This window comes from Oryctolagus cuniculus, chromosome 17 (genome assembly GCF_051225735.1).
Source record: "Oryctolagus cuniculus isolate XC-2025 breed Fujian yellow rabbit chromosome 17, ASM5122573v1, whole genome shotgun sequence".
In the NCBI taxonomy this organism is placed as follows: domain Eukaryota; kingdom Metazoa; phylum Chordata; class Mammalia; order Lagomorpha; family Leporidae; genus Oryctolagus; species Oryctolagus cuniculus.
Genome location: NC_142883.1, coordinates 49869963 through 49884300, shown reverse-complemented (window position 1 = coordinate 49884300; position 14338 = coordinate 49869963). Strand labels below are relative to the sequence as shown.

General features: G+C 57.1%; 1 protein-coding gene across 3 annotated transcripts in view; it reads right to left on the bottom strand.

Annotated features, from left to right (window-relative positions):
• Positions 1-7612: 7612 nt before the first annotated feature.
• Positions 7613-14338, bottom strand: part of SLC13A5 (solute carrier family 13 member 5) — a 54830-nt gene continuing 48104 nt past the window's right edge. For all 3 annotated transcript variants that reach the window (XM_002718849.6, XM_051825339.3, XM_089318245.1), the window contains 2 exons: positions 13343-13480; positions 7613-12417 (listed from right to left, as the gene is read on the bottom strand). In XM_002718849.6, the coding sequence (XP_002718895.3) occupies positions 12286-12417; positions 13343-13480 (270 nt within the window). In that variant the 3' untranslated portion in view covers positions 7613-12285. The remainder of the gene's footprint in view (positions 12418-13342; positions 13481-14338) is intronic.

Here is a 14338-nt window from a genome sequence, read left to right as displayed (position 1 = left end):
CCCACGTCAGCGACGGCAGCTCGGCTTGCCTGCCTGCTCCAACAAGCCCCTTACCTGGAGAGCCCGGAAGAGCTCGGCTCTCAGGCAGAAGACCCAGCACGCATCCGCTAACCTGGGACTGCCATGCAAGCCACAGCCACTGGGCATGGACCTGCCCGTCCCTGCCGGTCACCTCCCAGACCCTGTGCTGGGTGGCTGCAGTGCATCAGACCCACAGATGGCTAAAAGGCAGAAGATTGCTAAAAGCCACCCTCTCATTTCCTATTCAGCTTTTTTTTTTTTTTTTTGACAGGCAGAGTGGACAGTGAGAGAGAGACAGACAGAGAGAAAGGTCTTCCTTTTTGCTGTTGGTTCACCCTCCAATGGCTGCCGCGGCCGGCGCCCTACGGCCGGCGCATCGCGCTGATCCGAAGCCAGTAGCCAAGTACTTATCCTGGTCTCCCATGGGGTGCAGGGCCCAAGCACTTGGGCCATCCTCCACTGCACTCCCTGGCCACAGCAGAGAGCTGGCCTGGAAGAGGGGCAACCAGGATAGAATCTGGCACCCCAACTGGGACTAGAACCCGGTGTGCCGGCGCCGCAAGGCGGAGGATTAGCCTATTGAGCAGTGGCGCCAGCCCACATTCAACTTTTATAACAAAATTGTTGTATGAGTAACACACTCCCCTTTCTAGGGGGGTTGGAAAACTAGAAAGCACAGGCCCTCTTGTAGATCATTAGCAACAGCAGCTGCTCTGCCTGCACGCCATGTTCTCTGCTCACAGGTGGCGTGCAGACCTATGGCTGAGATTAGACATTGTGCGTGAACTGGTGTTCACTTTCTTTAGGTTGTGAGCATTTGCAACCCACGGAAATACCCTCATGCACACTTTTGGTGACTGCATAGCAGTCTCATGAGTGTTCCCGTGACTGACTGTTACCCAAATGTGTAAGCATTTATGTCTTCAGGTTTTTAAGAATATAAATACACACTAAAGTAAACATCTTCACACATATGTCTTTGTCCACAGTTTTATTTTCCCCCTAGGTTAGGGTACTCCCCTTGGAGCATTTATTTCTACTCTTTGGTATAAACATGACTTTTTTTGCATAAGTATATTTTTGAAGTATTTATTTTAAAAGCAAGGAGAAGGAGGGAGAGAGAGAAGAAAGGAAGGCAAGAAGGAAAAAAGAGAAAAGAAAAAAAAAGAAAAAGAAAGTATCATTTATCAGCTGGTTCACTCCCCAAATGCCCAGAAAAACCAGTCCTAGGGACCAGTGCTGTGCCATAGTGGGTTAAGCTGCTGTCTACAGTGCTGGTATCCCATATGGGTGCCAGTTAGAGTCCTGGCTGCTCCGCTTCGGATCCAGCTCCCTGCAAATGCCAAAGCCAGGAACGAGGAACTTCTGGGTCTCCCACATGGGTGCAGGGGCCCAAGCACTTGCGCCACCCTCCTTTGCTTTTCTCAGGCCTTTAGCAGGGATCTGGATCGGAAGTGGAGCAGCTGGGACAAGAACCGGCAAGAACCATCGTCTTCAGCTGCTGTGCTACAATGCTTGCCCCTAAGTGTGTTTTTTAAGACTCTGCAAATATATTTCAATTTTGCTTCCCAGAAAGGTGGAACTAACACATGCGCACCTCACTACACACCGTCAACTAAACCAAGAAATATCATTTTAAAAAACAGCAATTACTGATTTGAACGTCACTAAGTGAATCAGCTCCTGTTAATGACAGGTCAGAGGCGGCTGGGGGAGCAGAGGGGCCCTAGGGAGTGCGTCGTCTCGTTCCCCCTGGAGCAGAGAGGGTGGAGGGGCCAAACTACACAGACTAAGGAACCTGCCCAGGCTCATCCCCAGCAAGGAGAGGCAGGGGCCCCAGCTCGATTCTGCGCAGTCAGACTCTGAGCCCTTGAACTTCACCCCGACCCTGTAGCTGCTGTAAGTCATGAAGGAACCTGGAGCTGGCTTTACCCCGTAGACACAAGAGTGCCGTCCATGGGTTCTTACCCATAGGGGCCACCGCTTACAGGGCGCACTGGCTTCAGGGAGAACAGGACCCAGAGAGGCCAGCGGGGGGAGGTGCAGCTTGGAATGAGGCGAACAGAGAGAACTTGCAGAGACGCATATACATGTGTGTGGCTGTGGGCAGCGGGGAGCACACGGGGTCTGGGGAGGCCTCCCACCGGGCCCTCCCTGCTGGGCCAGGGCCATTTTTGTCTGTTACACGTCAGGCAAAACTTGTGCCAGCTGCCGAAGACTCCACTTCAAATCCAGCAAATAAGAGAGAGGACGGTGTGGATTACGTTATATTTAAAACAAGCCCACACAATGCCTGTAATTTTTTATTCTGACTCCGTAATTACAGCCCCAGAGCAGGCAGATCATAGTTATCCCCTCACCGACCTGCTGTTGGGACACATTGAATTAAAGGCTGCGCTGCTCTGCAGGATTCTATTTTGGATGCTGAGCACTGGCAGGTAGCGGCTTTCACAAGGCCCGTCTTGCCGGAGCTCCTCCCCGGGCAGCCTGCACCAAGGCCAAGTCAGCAGCAGGATTGTGAGAAACCCACTGGTGGGTTGTAGGGGCCCGGGATGCTACAGCTTCGCCCTGCCTGAGCCCTGGCCTTGGAGAGCGGAGATGAGCCCTGTCCTGGGAGCAGCCCCCGCTCCCAGGAATGTGTCTCAACAGGGCTGTCTCCCGGCCCTGATCTTCCGGTGCAGTTGTCACAGACAGGCGGGCACTGGAGAGAGGGGGAGGAGGGGGAGGGGGAGGGGGAGAGGAGGGAAGGAATGAAGTAAGGGAAAACTAATCAGAAGAGCCGGGCTCATGCACACAGCCCTGTGACTAAGGTCTCCCCAGAGCTGCTCCACCAGAGGCCACCGCCTCTCAGCCCCGCGATGACACCAAAGCCAGAGCAAGGGCAGGATGAGATCCCTGCTCATGTACCTGCAGCACCAGTGGGGCCGGGAGGGTAGAGCTCTCCCAGGCCCTGTGCCGCCTCCCTGCAGCCCAGCCAGGAGGCACAACACCTTCCCTTCCTTGGTGACCACAGGGCCCAGCTCTGTCCCAGGGCCTTCACACCATCCCCACTTCACCTTGCCAGGCCGGTGTGATGTGTGTCAGCACGGTTTCCATGTGACACGCGAGGGCCTGGACCTCAGGGGCCAACCAGCCCCTAGTGAAGGAGTGAGAGCTGGTACCAGGCTGCCCAGACACCGCCGAAGCCCATGCCCATCCACACTCCTGGCCTGGCTGGCCTCACGGGGGTCCTAGGCCCTCGGGCAACCTGCTAAGCACACGGGCCTGAGGAAGCCCAATCCCAGTACCTGTGTGCTAGTGTGTGTCCTCCCCTGTGTACAGCACTCCCCTGCCCCAGCCAAGCTCGGGACAGATGAGCCAGCTCCACACAGTGGGGCTCCTCCAGCCCTGATGCATCTCATCCACGTCCACAGTGAGGCACCACATTGCCACTGCCCTCGGGACTCTCCCCCTAGGCTCTGCCAGGCTGCCCGTGTCCTCCACATAGTAGGTGCTCAGTAACAAATGAAAAAAAGGAACAGTCTGAAAACCTCCAGTTTGTCTTCAAAACTCTGCTTCCAACCTGTGAAGCCTTCCCTGACTCCTGCAGGCTGGGTTAACCCCTTCCTTTCCTATACTCTCCTGGGAGGGGTGGGGGGGCGGTGGATGTGTCCTGGAGGGCATCCCTGTGGCCCTGTTTGTCAGCACTGACCAGGCATCTGGCAGAGGTCAGGGAATGCAGAACCGAATCGCTCTTTGCAGCCGCATCCACCACACACATACACATACAGCCCACGGCTGCAGGCCCACACCGAGGACACCATGACCGAGCCAGCCGCCTGCCCGTGTCACGGGCTGAAACCGCCGAGGGCTGGCACGCTGGGCGTGTTTGCTGAAGAAGGGAACGCTGAAATAAATCCCGACTCTGAAAAGGAAACACACCCAATAGGTGTTCTATTTATACGACACTCGGCTCCATTTTTAGGCAGTAGCCCTCCAGCCTCACCTCCTCAAGGTGGGTCCCTCCCCCCTCCTCTCACCCCTCCCCAGTTTGCTTCCCGGGCTTCCCTGGACTCAGGTGTGAGCTTCCAGAAGGCCAGAACCTGGCCCCGGACTCCCACCTCCCCACTTCCCAGACCCTGCAGGCAGAGGGGCCTGGGGAGCACAGGGAAGAGGTGCAGGCGGGGAGCCTGTGTGTTCAGGTTCTGCCCCCAGGGATGCCCGAGGCACAGCAGGTGGACATGTGGGTGCCCAGGAGCCAGGCCCTGCTTCTCCCAGCTCAGGGTCAGGCCCCCAGGGCCCCACTCCCTGATTCAGACACCTCACGGGGCTCCCAGGGGTGCAGCAGAAAGAGGAGGGGCTGCGGACTCAAGGATTGGGTTCTGGGCCTGGCTCCCCCGAGGCTGCCGGCGCTCAGACAGCTCACCTCCATCCCTAAAGCCCACCAAAGGCAGCGTCACCTGCTGAGAGGGCGAAGGCACAGGACCGGCCTTGGGAAACCCAGCAGGGAAGGAAACCTGGGTGTGGGAGCAGCAGCAGCTTTGGCAGCTCCCACCTGTACCCCACTCAGGTCCAGGTGACACGGCCGTACTCCTGCAAGCGGCCAGGTGGGCCTGCCTCGGCCCTGGGCAGCAGGAGAGAAGCTGCAGGCTCTGAGAGAGGCACCAGGGGGGCTTGTGTTGGCGGCGTCTGCCCCTCTCCCAGCCTCACAAGGCACCCTCACCACCTCCACCTGCTTCCGCGTTTCAGGAGTCACCTGAACCCTAAGGAACGCCTGGCTCTCCAGCAAGGCCCCGGCTCCCCAGGGCCACCAGCCTCGGGGCCAGGGGGCCTGGGGCCCCTCAGTGTCCTGGCAGCTCCCTCCAGCACTGCCACCTTCTGGGAAGAGACTGAGGGCTGGGGGCTGGGCTTGCCGTCCTGGGAATCTCGTGCGCCCTCAGCCGCGGTTTCCCGAGAGAGAGCCAGGCCTCCCACCGCAGGGACAGTCAGCTGAGAAGCCTGTAGCTATAAATGTCAAGTGGTGAACCGCGGGACACCACCGCAGCCCCGCAGCGGGCAGAGGCCTGTTCCCCGCCACCTCCCAGGCAGCCGGGACCTGCCCGCAGACGACGCTCGCTCGGAGCGTGGCCCTGGCTGGGCTGGGGCCAGCACTTTCTGCACCATCAGTCAGAGGCTGGTCTCGCCTCCCGGGTGGTACCTTGCCCCATGTGCACTTAACCCACAAAGAGTGGCCACGTGGCCCAAAGGGCGCCCTGTGTGCAGTCGGGGTCACGCAGGAGTGGGCCTGGGGCGGTGCGGCACCACAGGGCAGGGGCTGCCGGGAGATAGTGCTCAGACCTTGGCGGGGTTGTGCTCGCTTCTCAGACCCCAAGCACACCCAAGCGGCAGAGTCCAGTGCCTGGCCGTGCCTCCGAGTCTCTCCACCACACCTGCCCTGGCGGCCTGGATGGGACTGGCCCATCTGGAAGAGCCTGCTGGCCACGCGTGTCCTCTGCCCTCGGACACTCTGAGGAGACGGGGAGGGAGTAGGGGGTCATGGCCCCTCTCACAGGCAAGGTGAGCTCAGGAAAAGCCACAGGACACCTTGCTGGGGCCTGCACTGGGGGTCTTGGGAAGACCCCTTTGGCGGGGTGGTCCTGTAGACCAGGTCCCTCCACTGGAGCTCCTCAGGGAGAAAGTGGGCAGGGGGGACACCTGGGGAGCCCCAGCAGACAAGGCTGAGACCCTCCCGCTGGGCTGGGTGATGGGGAAGGGGCAGGGGGCTGAGGCCTGCAGGTCACCCTGACTGTGGAAGTCACCGGGGCCTGGCCCCTGGAGACAGCCCGTCCTGGGCCCCTTAAAGCAGGCAGGAAAGAGGACAAAGACCATGCTAGGCACACATCTACGACAGAAAGCCGTTCACACTTCTGATCTGTAAGGGGCTTTGAAACTTCACAGGAAGACGGGCAAGAATTTTAATATAAGGAAAAACAGTGTGTGTGTGTGATGAAACAATATTGTGAAAATAACATTTCTCACCTAACCTAACCTACAAATCTCTTCTGATGTATTCATCCACCCAGCACTTGTGCACCTACTGTGTTCTGGGCACAGGACACATGGGAGGAAATAAGACAGAAACTGCTGCCCTAATGGGGAAAACAGCCCCAGAGACAGAGCAGAGATGGACCCGGCTGGGACCTGAACAACAGAGCATGTGGGAAGAAGAAAAGAGCCACGGGGAACAGGGGCACGCGGGCAGGGGCCATTGAAAACCGGCTGGCGAGTCCCTGTAAGCCAAGGTTAAGGCCAGGCAGGACACTGCATACCCTGAACAGCAAGGAGGCCTGTGTGGCTTGGCCAGACGGCGACACTGGATCTCAACGGTGGGCAGTTCTGCCATCCACGGAATGTTCAGCGGTGCCTGGAGACAGACGCAGGGGAAGGCTGCTCTTGGCGTGGAGTAAGTGGGAGCCAGGATGCAGCTTGGTGTCCCGCAGCGCAGAGAGGAACCCCTTACAACAGAGGTTTATTCGGTGGAAAGATGTCAATCATGCTGAGGTCAAGAACCCCTGCGGGGAGTGAGGGGCAGAGAAGCAGGAGATGCAGCCAGAAGGGTGAATGCCAACTGGAACTGGAGAAGCTGATTCAGAAATTCTTATGGAAAAATACGTGAGAACAGCTGGGGTGGAGAATGACAATGAAGAAAGAGAGAGTAGCCTCCCCGGTTCTTACCACGTGTTATACAAATACATTTATTTTATTATAATGGATATATTTTTATACATAATCCTGTGACAGATAAATGGGTATTTTCTTAATATATAAAGAGGTTTTGGCCGGCACTGCAGCTCACTAGGCTAATCCTCCGCCTTGCAGCGCCGGCACACTGGGTTCTAGTCCCGGTCGGGGCGCCGGATTCTGTCCCGGTTGCCCCTCTTCCAGGCCAGCTCTCTGCTGTGGCCAGGGAGTGCAGTGGAGGATGGCCCAAGTGCTTGGGCCCTGCACCCCATGGGAGACCAGGAGAAGCACCTGGCTCCTGCCTTCGGATCAGCGCGGTGCGCCAGCCGCGGTGCGCCAGCTGCAGCGCGCCGGCCGCAGCAGCCATTGGAAGGTGAACCAACGGCAAAAGGAAGACCTTTCTCTCTCTCTCTCTCTCTCACTGTCCACTCTGCCTGTCAAAAAAAAAAAAAAAAAAAAAAAAACGCACGTGAAAGTGATGAGATGGCACTTTCCACTGTCGGCTGAGCCACGCGTGAACACGTGATTCTTCCCAGAGCCGCCAAGCGTGGGCCAAAGCCAAGTCTCACTCCAGTGCTTGAGGATGCCCCTGGGCCCCGCCTTTGGGAAGGGACCCAGATTTAAACGCACGACCTCGACTAGCAAGTCAGGCCAGGGAACTGAGCTTCCCACACGGTGCACAAAGAGGTATGCACAGACACACACCGGGCGGCGTTAGCCACACACTGGGGACCTCTCTGTTCCGCAGTGCCTGCTCAGGGCACACCACTGCAAGCTTGAACACACACACACCCAAGAGACTCGAAAACATGTCCACAGACTGACTTATACAGGGGTTTACAACAGTTTTATTTAAAAGCGCCCCTAACCGGAGCAGCCCTAATGTCCACCAACAGGAAAACATAAATTATGAGCGCTACTTAGCAACAACAATACAAGGAATGAAGGCATGGCAGGAACAGCTTTCAAACGTATTCTCATAGGCAACATGAATCGGACACAAATTCCAATTATGTGAGGTTCAACAGACAAAAAGCAATCGGGGGTGACAACAGGACGTGGCTGCCAATAAGAGGTGCAGCTTACCAGAGGAGGCAGGGAGCACTGTCCAGGGGACAGAGACGGAACTGGGGCATCGCTCACACGGTACATGCAGTTTTCGAAATCATCGGATTGTACACTCAAGATCTGTGCAAGAGGCTGACTTTGACCTCAAATTAACTACTGAATGGACAAAAAAAAACAACCAAACTTAACACACCTTGAAATAGATTGACCTCCAAATAAACTGTGAAGCAGGGTGGAGGCAGAGACAGGGACAGAGACTGTGGTTGGTGTGTTCCATGTGCAGCAAAGGGGACAGACCCACACAGCCAGCACAGAATCTGTGTGCGTGACATTTATAGGGTATGGAGGAAACTGGAGCACTCGAGGAAGCGGCGGGAGGGCATTTCAATGCCTCTGCACTGTTGGAACTTCTTTGTTTTCATATTGGATGACTTTAAAACCTAGTAAACGTTTCTCCACTGGGCAACAGGGTGTCATGGGGTTGCATTTTCCCATTTCTCTACCCTTGATAGCTGGAGGCAGGGATGGCACTGCCACAGCAGGAAGCCTTGGCTCTTGCCAGTGGAAGCGGGCGTGTGGACAAGCAGATCAGGGAAGAAGACAGGAGCATATTCCTGGGGCACAAAAATGAGTACCCGAGTCCTGGCTCAGGACACCAGGGAAAATAAACTGAATATCCAATTGCAAAGACTTCAGCCCCCAAAACAAGCTTCCAGTTGAATAATGTCAAAGCTCACTTGGTGGCCTGGAGGAGTTATCTGAGTAAAACATTTATTTTAATTTTTTTGAGTGTAAATAAATAAAACGTTTCCCTGGTAGGTTGGGAGACAAGGCTTTTAAGAGGTCACGGGAGTACCTGGAAGAAGGGATCTGAGCTGATGAGGAGGGCCAGAGGTAGCCTTTAACCAGATGGTCCAATACTTGGTCCTTGCTTTCCTAAACAAGAACATGGCATCGAGGATCTTACTCATCTCCAGGACTGGACTCTATGCGAGTGAGCTGACAAGCTGGTTGGAGTCCAGACAAAAGCCTATTGTTGGGCTCTAAGAAATGGGGAGGAGGAAAAAAGACTGCACCTGCCCCAGGTGGACGTCCGGCTCACTGGCTCCGCCAGAGAGGGAGGTCCGGGGCCTTCCCCAAGGAAGCTCTCAGCTCGGGAGACCTGTGGCCTGCCCCCAGGAGCTCTTGATTCAGGGATCTGAGGACAACGCTGCCCCAACAACTTGACCTTAGGAATGCACAGAATTCTTGTAGTCACAAGTCCCCAGGAGAAAACCTGAGAGCAGTCCTCGTCAGAATTCTGTGTTCAGCCAACCTCCAGCCCAAATGTCTGATGGAGACAGCGAGAACTCGGGGGCAGGGTAGAACCTCTTTGCCAAGTGTAAGAGGCCAATCACAGGTCACAGGTGGGCCAGAGGCTTGGATGGACTTCAGCAAGTGGCTAAGCCTCAGTTGGGAGCAGGGAACAGGCCCCAGGAGCAGGCTCTGAGCTGAGACAGCACAGGGGGTGGGGACGGAGGGCTGCACCTGGCCCAAGCAGAGAGGGAGGGGCTCCGTGACTCTGGGGGAGACCCTAAGACACCCTCTAGTCCAGGCCCTGCGTGATGGAAGCTGAGCCCAGAGGCAGGGCTGAGTTTGCTCCTAGGCCCAACTCTAGCCTCCCAGGACAGCGACCCCTGGAGGCACTGCTAGAGCTCCTGACTGGACAACCACCTGCTCTCTTCCCACCTGGAAACACGTTCTGAAATCGGAAAAGGGAGTCCCCGGGGTCACCTGGAGAGACCATCCCAGACCTGCTCATCCCCTACCCCACAACTCCTGTCCTTTTTCCTGCCAGAACCCTAGAGTCTGTAGTCGTAGAAATCTCTTGCGTTCAGGAAACTTGGGCCAATTCCCTAACCGAAGAGATGAATGAGGCTTCAAGGTCTTAAGGCAGTCCAACTCCCCTTTGTCAATGGTGGGTCTAGGGGTGGGGACGTGACCGCCTCTGGCTGATAAGACACCAAGAGAAGTCTGAGGCTTCTGAATGAGTTCTTACCGTGCAATACGACTGAGATGGGCCTTGAACTTCTGCCTGCCTCCACGGAGCACAGATGTGCATGGAGTCTGAGGGGCACCGTGTGGTCCCCTGCAGACGAGAGTGGAATGTGGAGCCCAAGTCCTCGGCAGCCAGAGCTGCTGGACCGTCTACCTCCAGACTTCTCTTAAGTAAACATGCAACAGCTTTATGCTTGGAGCCACCGTCTGCTGGGAGTTCCGTATTTGCAAAGACGTTCTGAATTGGCAAATGCCATAAACGGCGCCGACTCCAGCCAAGTGCCAGAGAAGTTGTTCAGAACAGCCTTTGCTCAGCACCTTGGGCTGGGAGTTCTGCCCTCCTCCCCCACGCTGGAATTCCACCCGTCCCGCCAAACCCTCCCGTCACCCTGCCCATCCTCCTGATCCTTCAACGCCCACCTTGGTTGACCTTCACTGACCTTGCCTGCTATCCGCAAGTGTGTGCCTCATTGATCACACCGGTCAACTCTTCCTTTATCGGTCATACCTATGCCGTGTTCTGGGTCAGCCACACTGCTGCCCCTAAGCCCAGCAGGCGGTCAGAGCCCTCAGCCTGGCGGGGCACACCAACCAACAGCAGAGGTGTGGGAAGCAGAGATAGAGGATGGGTAACCAGGGAGCCGTAGGGTTGCCTGGGGTGGGGGGGGGGGAGTGGGCAGCCATTTCCAGAACCTTCTCCCAATTACTTTGTTTCTGAGAGCTGGGACCTCTGCCATCTAATTCAATACTGTCTCGAGCCCATCGCAAAGCAGAGCTATGGAGGCACCTGTGGATGGAGACCTTCACCAAGCAGGCAGGGCTGAGCAGTGGCCTTGTCCTTGGCAGTTCCCCCTTCCTACAAGCCCTGGAAGGCCAGAGGAAGGCACAGCAGGCAGGGGGTCGGAAGAGCTCTGTTGGAACCTTCACTGTGAGTTAGGGCACGTGGTCCAGCCTCCCTGAGCCTTCCAGTTCTTGAAAGACAAAGGGCAACAGTAACCCCTGCCTAGCCCACGAGGTTGCAACAATCCAGTGAAATAACCAGGAAGGCCCGGGACCCAGGACCCAGACCGAAGCACCAAAGCATTCCTTCATCTACCTCGCCCCACCCCCCACGCGGCAGAAAACCAGAGACGAGTCTGCACAGTGGAATTTTCCATGGGAGACAGAATGTTTAACAAGAAGGAGACCTCAGCGGTGTGGTCAGGAACCAGGTCCACACTTGGGGTTAGCTCAGGTTCCCGTGTGTTCTCCTGCCCTGAAAATTCCAGCCATGGACCTGCCCGACACGTCACCGCCTTGCTCCCAGAAGGAGAGAGAATGGGCTCCAGGGGCAGGAGGCCGGCTGTCTCCCAGGTCTCTGTGTTCCGCCCTGCGGCTGTTGCCTCGGCCACTTTGGAGGGGTTCACTCCCAGGCAGGGCTGTCTGTTCATTTCGGTTGCCACCAGGCAGGGCAGCAACCGCCAGGCGACTAAGGGCAGGCTCTGCTCAGAGGAGCTCAAACTCTACAAACTCTAGGACAGACGCGCCAACAGCTGTGACTACTCTGCATGCAGGTGAGGGGGCACCGAGACCCCCCCCCACGGCCTCCAAAAGGCCATCCCTGCCCATCCTCGGAGTGAGTGTGAGGCCGGCTCTGGAGGGGTGGTGGAAAAGCACCTCCCAGAAGAGCTCCAACGACCTGCCTGGGAGAGCAGTGGAACCCTGGGGACCCTGGCCAGGGTTTTCAGCCAATGCTGCCCTCCCAACCAGGGGACCTAGGAGTTGAAGGAGGCTGGGGAGCTGGGCAAGGGTCCAAATGGTCAAGCGAGATGCAGTGAGGTTAGGCGGGGAGCAGTGGGCCAGCCTTGGGCTGCGGGAAGACAAGCCTCACGTACAGATTCCTCATCCTTCTGTTGGTGGCACCAGACAGGGTTCCCCGAGTCTCCAGGAAGGGCAGACCCCCGCTCCCGCGGCCTGTCCCTGGCTGGGTCGTCCCCAGCACGGCGACGGAGGTGACTTGAGGCAGCCCAAGGTAAGCAGAGGAGGTGCAGGCACCCGTGGATTTTCTCAGCCCCAAACCTGGGCATCGGCTCCCCGTTCACACCGCCTGGGACTAAGCGAGTAGAAACCGGAGCCCAGTGTGGGCCAGTGTGGTGGCTGCTCCAGGCTGAGGGGGCACAGGAGCCCGCGTCCCGGTCCCTCTGCTGCCTGCTCATTCCAGAGACGGTGGCAGGGCCTGGAAAAGATGGGGCCCCTGGCCTTGTGAGGGGCTCCAATCTCTCCAAACCTGCTCTCCAGCCACTCATCCCTGGCTCTGAACCCAGGCCTGGGGGAAGAGGCGGCCCGCTGGCAGGGTCTTGGTGGGGTGTGGACATCACTGGGTCACTTTGGGGTGGGAACCCCAAAACTCTGTGCAAGGCGTGCCGGAAGGTTCGCTAGTCCTCGGAGGGCGTGGCCGTGGCTGTGGTCCCGCCCCTCTCCCTAAGTCTCCACGTGGGTCACATTAGCCCAGTCGGGGAACCGGTCCAAGTCAAACAGGACCCGTCCCCAGGTGTTGACCGCCAAAAACACACACAAGACTCCAATTATGTTCATCATCAGTCCTGTTTTCACCTGGAATGAGAAAAACAGGGGCAGAGTCAGCACCCTCCCGGGAGTCGGTGCTTTGCTGGGCTTTCCGGTCCTGGGGCCAAGCTCTGCATCCCGCCCTGGGCCCCCATCCCCAGATAAAGCAGCAAGACCACTAAGTATCCCGGATGCTCCAAGGAGGGAAGGAGGCGGGATGCAGGGGTTCTCAACGCCCGTTGGTGCGGCAGGAAAATGACCCCAGGGAGGTGACGTGGGGCCAGGGCCGAGGGGAGCGCAGGGAGACGGTGGCAGCGCCGGGGCTGCTAACACTCAAGACCTCCCTGCGCATTCGCCTCCTGGACTGCAGTCAGCTGTGCAGCCGGAAGCTTCCGGGACTCACCCTCTGCTGGTGAAAATCCCCCTTGGAGTCACACAGATAGCGAGCAGGGGCTCTAGGGTAACCAACACGCGTGCCCTCCCCCATCCCACAGAGACGATCAAACCGAACCAGCATCAAGAGTTCTTCCTCTGCCTGCATTTGTCACCAAGGTGTCACCCACTCCCCAGACGCAGTCTCTCCTCTCGCGGCTTCTACCTCTTGAGGCATCCTTCCAGGTCTGACTGTCATGAGCACTGCCCCCAATCTAAGCCTCATGGGTCCTTCCTTGTCTGTGCAGTCTGTCCTTGGCCATGCCGGTCCCTGCCCCCACCCCTGGCGAGTGCTCAGTGAGGGCTCCCGTGGTGCAGGGCTTGTCCGAGGGGACGTGCCACGACCTCGCTCCGACACACAACAGTCCAGCACGCTGCAGATCGATTCCAGAAGGAACGAGAGCCGCACTATCCATGCCAATGATGAGCATAGGTCTGCATGCTCCATCTCACCACAGCATAGGACACCCTGTGGAAACGCCCGCCCCCTCCGGACACAGGGCACCCCCCCGCCCCGATCGCGGCATCGCGGCTCGGTTACCATGTCAGAAACCTTGAGGTGTCCGTAGGCAAACACGATGGCGTTGGGTGGGGTGGCCACGGGCAGCATGAAGGCGAAGGAGGCGCTCAGAGTGCAGGGGAGCATGACGTAGAGTGGGTTGAGGCCGATGGAACGGGACTGGGGAAACACACACAGCGCGGTGACTCGTGGGGCCCTGACGCGCCAGCTGAGTCCCCCCTCTGCCTCTGTCTGACCAGCCCCTCAACCGCGTGCCACGTCCCCGGCTGCCAACACTGCTCAGCACCAAAGGCTGAGCTCAGAGGCCACGCTCCCTGGGCGGCCGACCCCCTCCATTCACTCTGGCCCCTACCGTGTGCCAGAGACCACACTGGAAGCTCCAACAGCACTGATCCTTGCTGTGCCACACGCATGTGTCTGCCCTGCCACATGTAGAGAGCCCAGGAGGCAGGGACCACGCCCACTTACCTACATACACATTTACAGAGGCGTGCATTTTTATGCCTGTTTGGGATCATTTTGCGTGTGCGATATCTTTTATAATTGTACATTTTAAAATGGAGCCACATCTAACAGCACCTGGCACAGAGCAGGCATTCATTAAATATTTGCCGATGAGTGAATAACACGTGGTGTCTATCAAATTCATCTTTACCATGCAGATTTCCATGCATGCAGGAGAGCAGACACCACGCTGAGATGCTCACTGCAACAAGCTCACAGCAAAACACAGGAAGGCGAGACAATGGCCACGAATAGCAGGGTGGTTAACCGTGTGTAAAGAAACCATGGACTAGAATGCGGCTATGAAGAATCCCGTAGGTTTTATGCACTAATACAGGAAGATCTCTAAGACTTATGCTTATATATTTTTAATTGAGGAATGTCAGAGGATTGTAGGATGGATGTATTTGTTTTAAAAGAGTGTATATTCAGAAAGATACCTAAAAAAAATAACAGAAGTTCTCTCTAAGGAGGAGGCCAGAGGCTTGCAGTCTTTCTAATGTTTTTGTATGG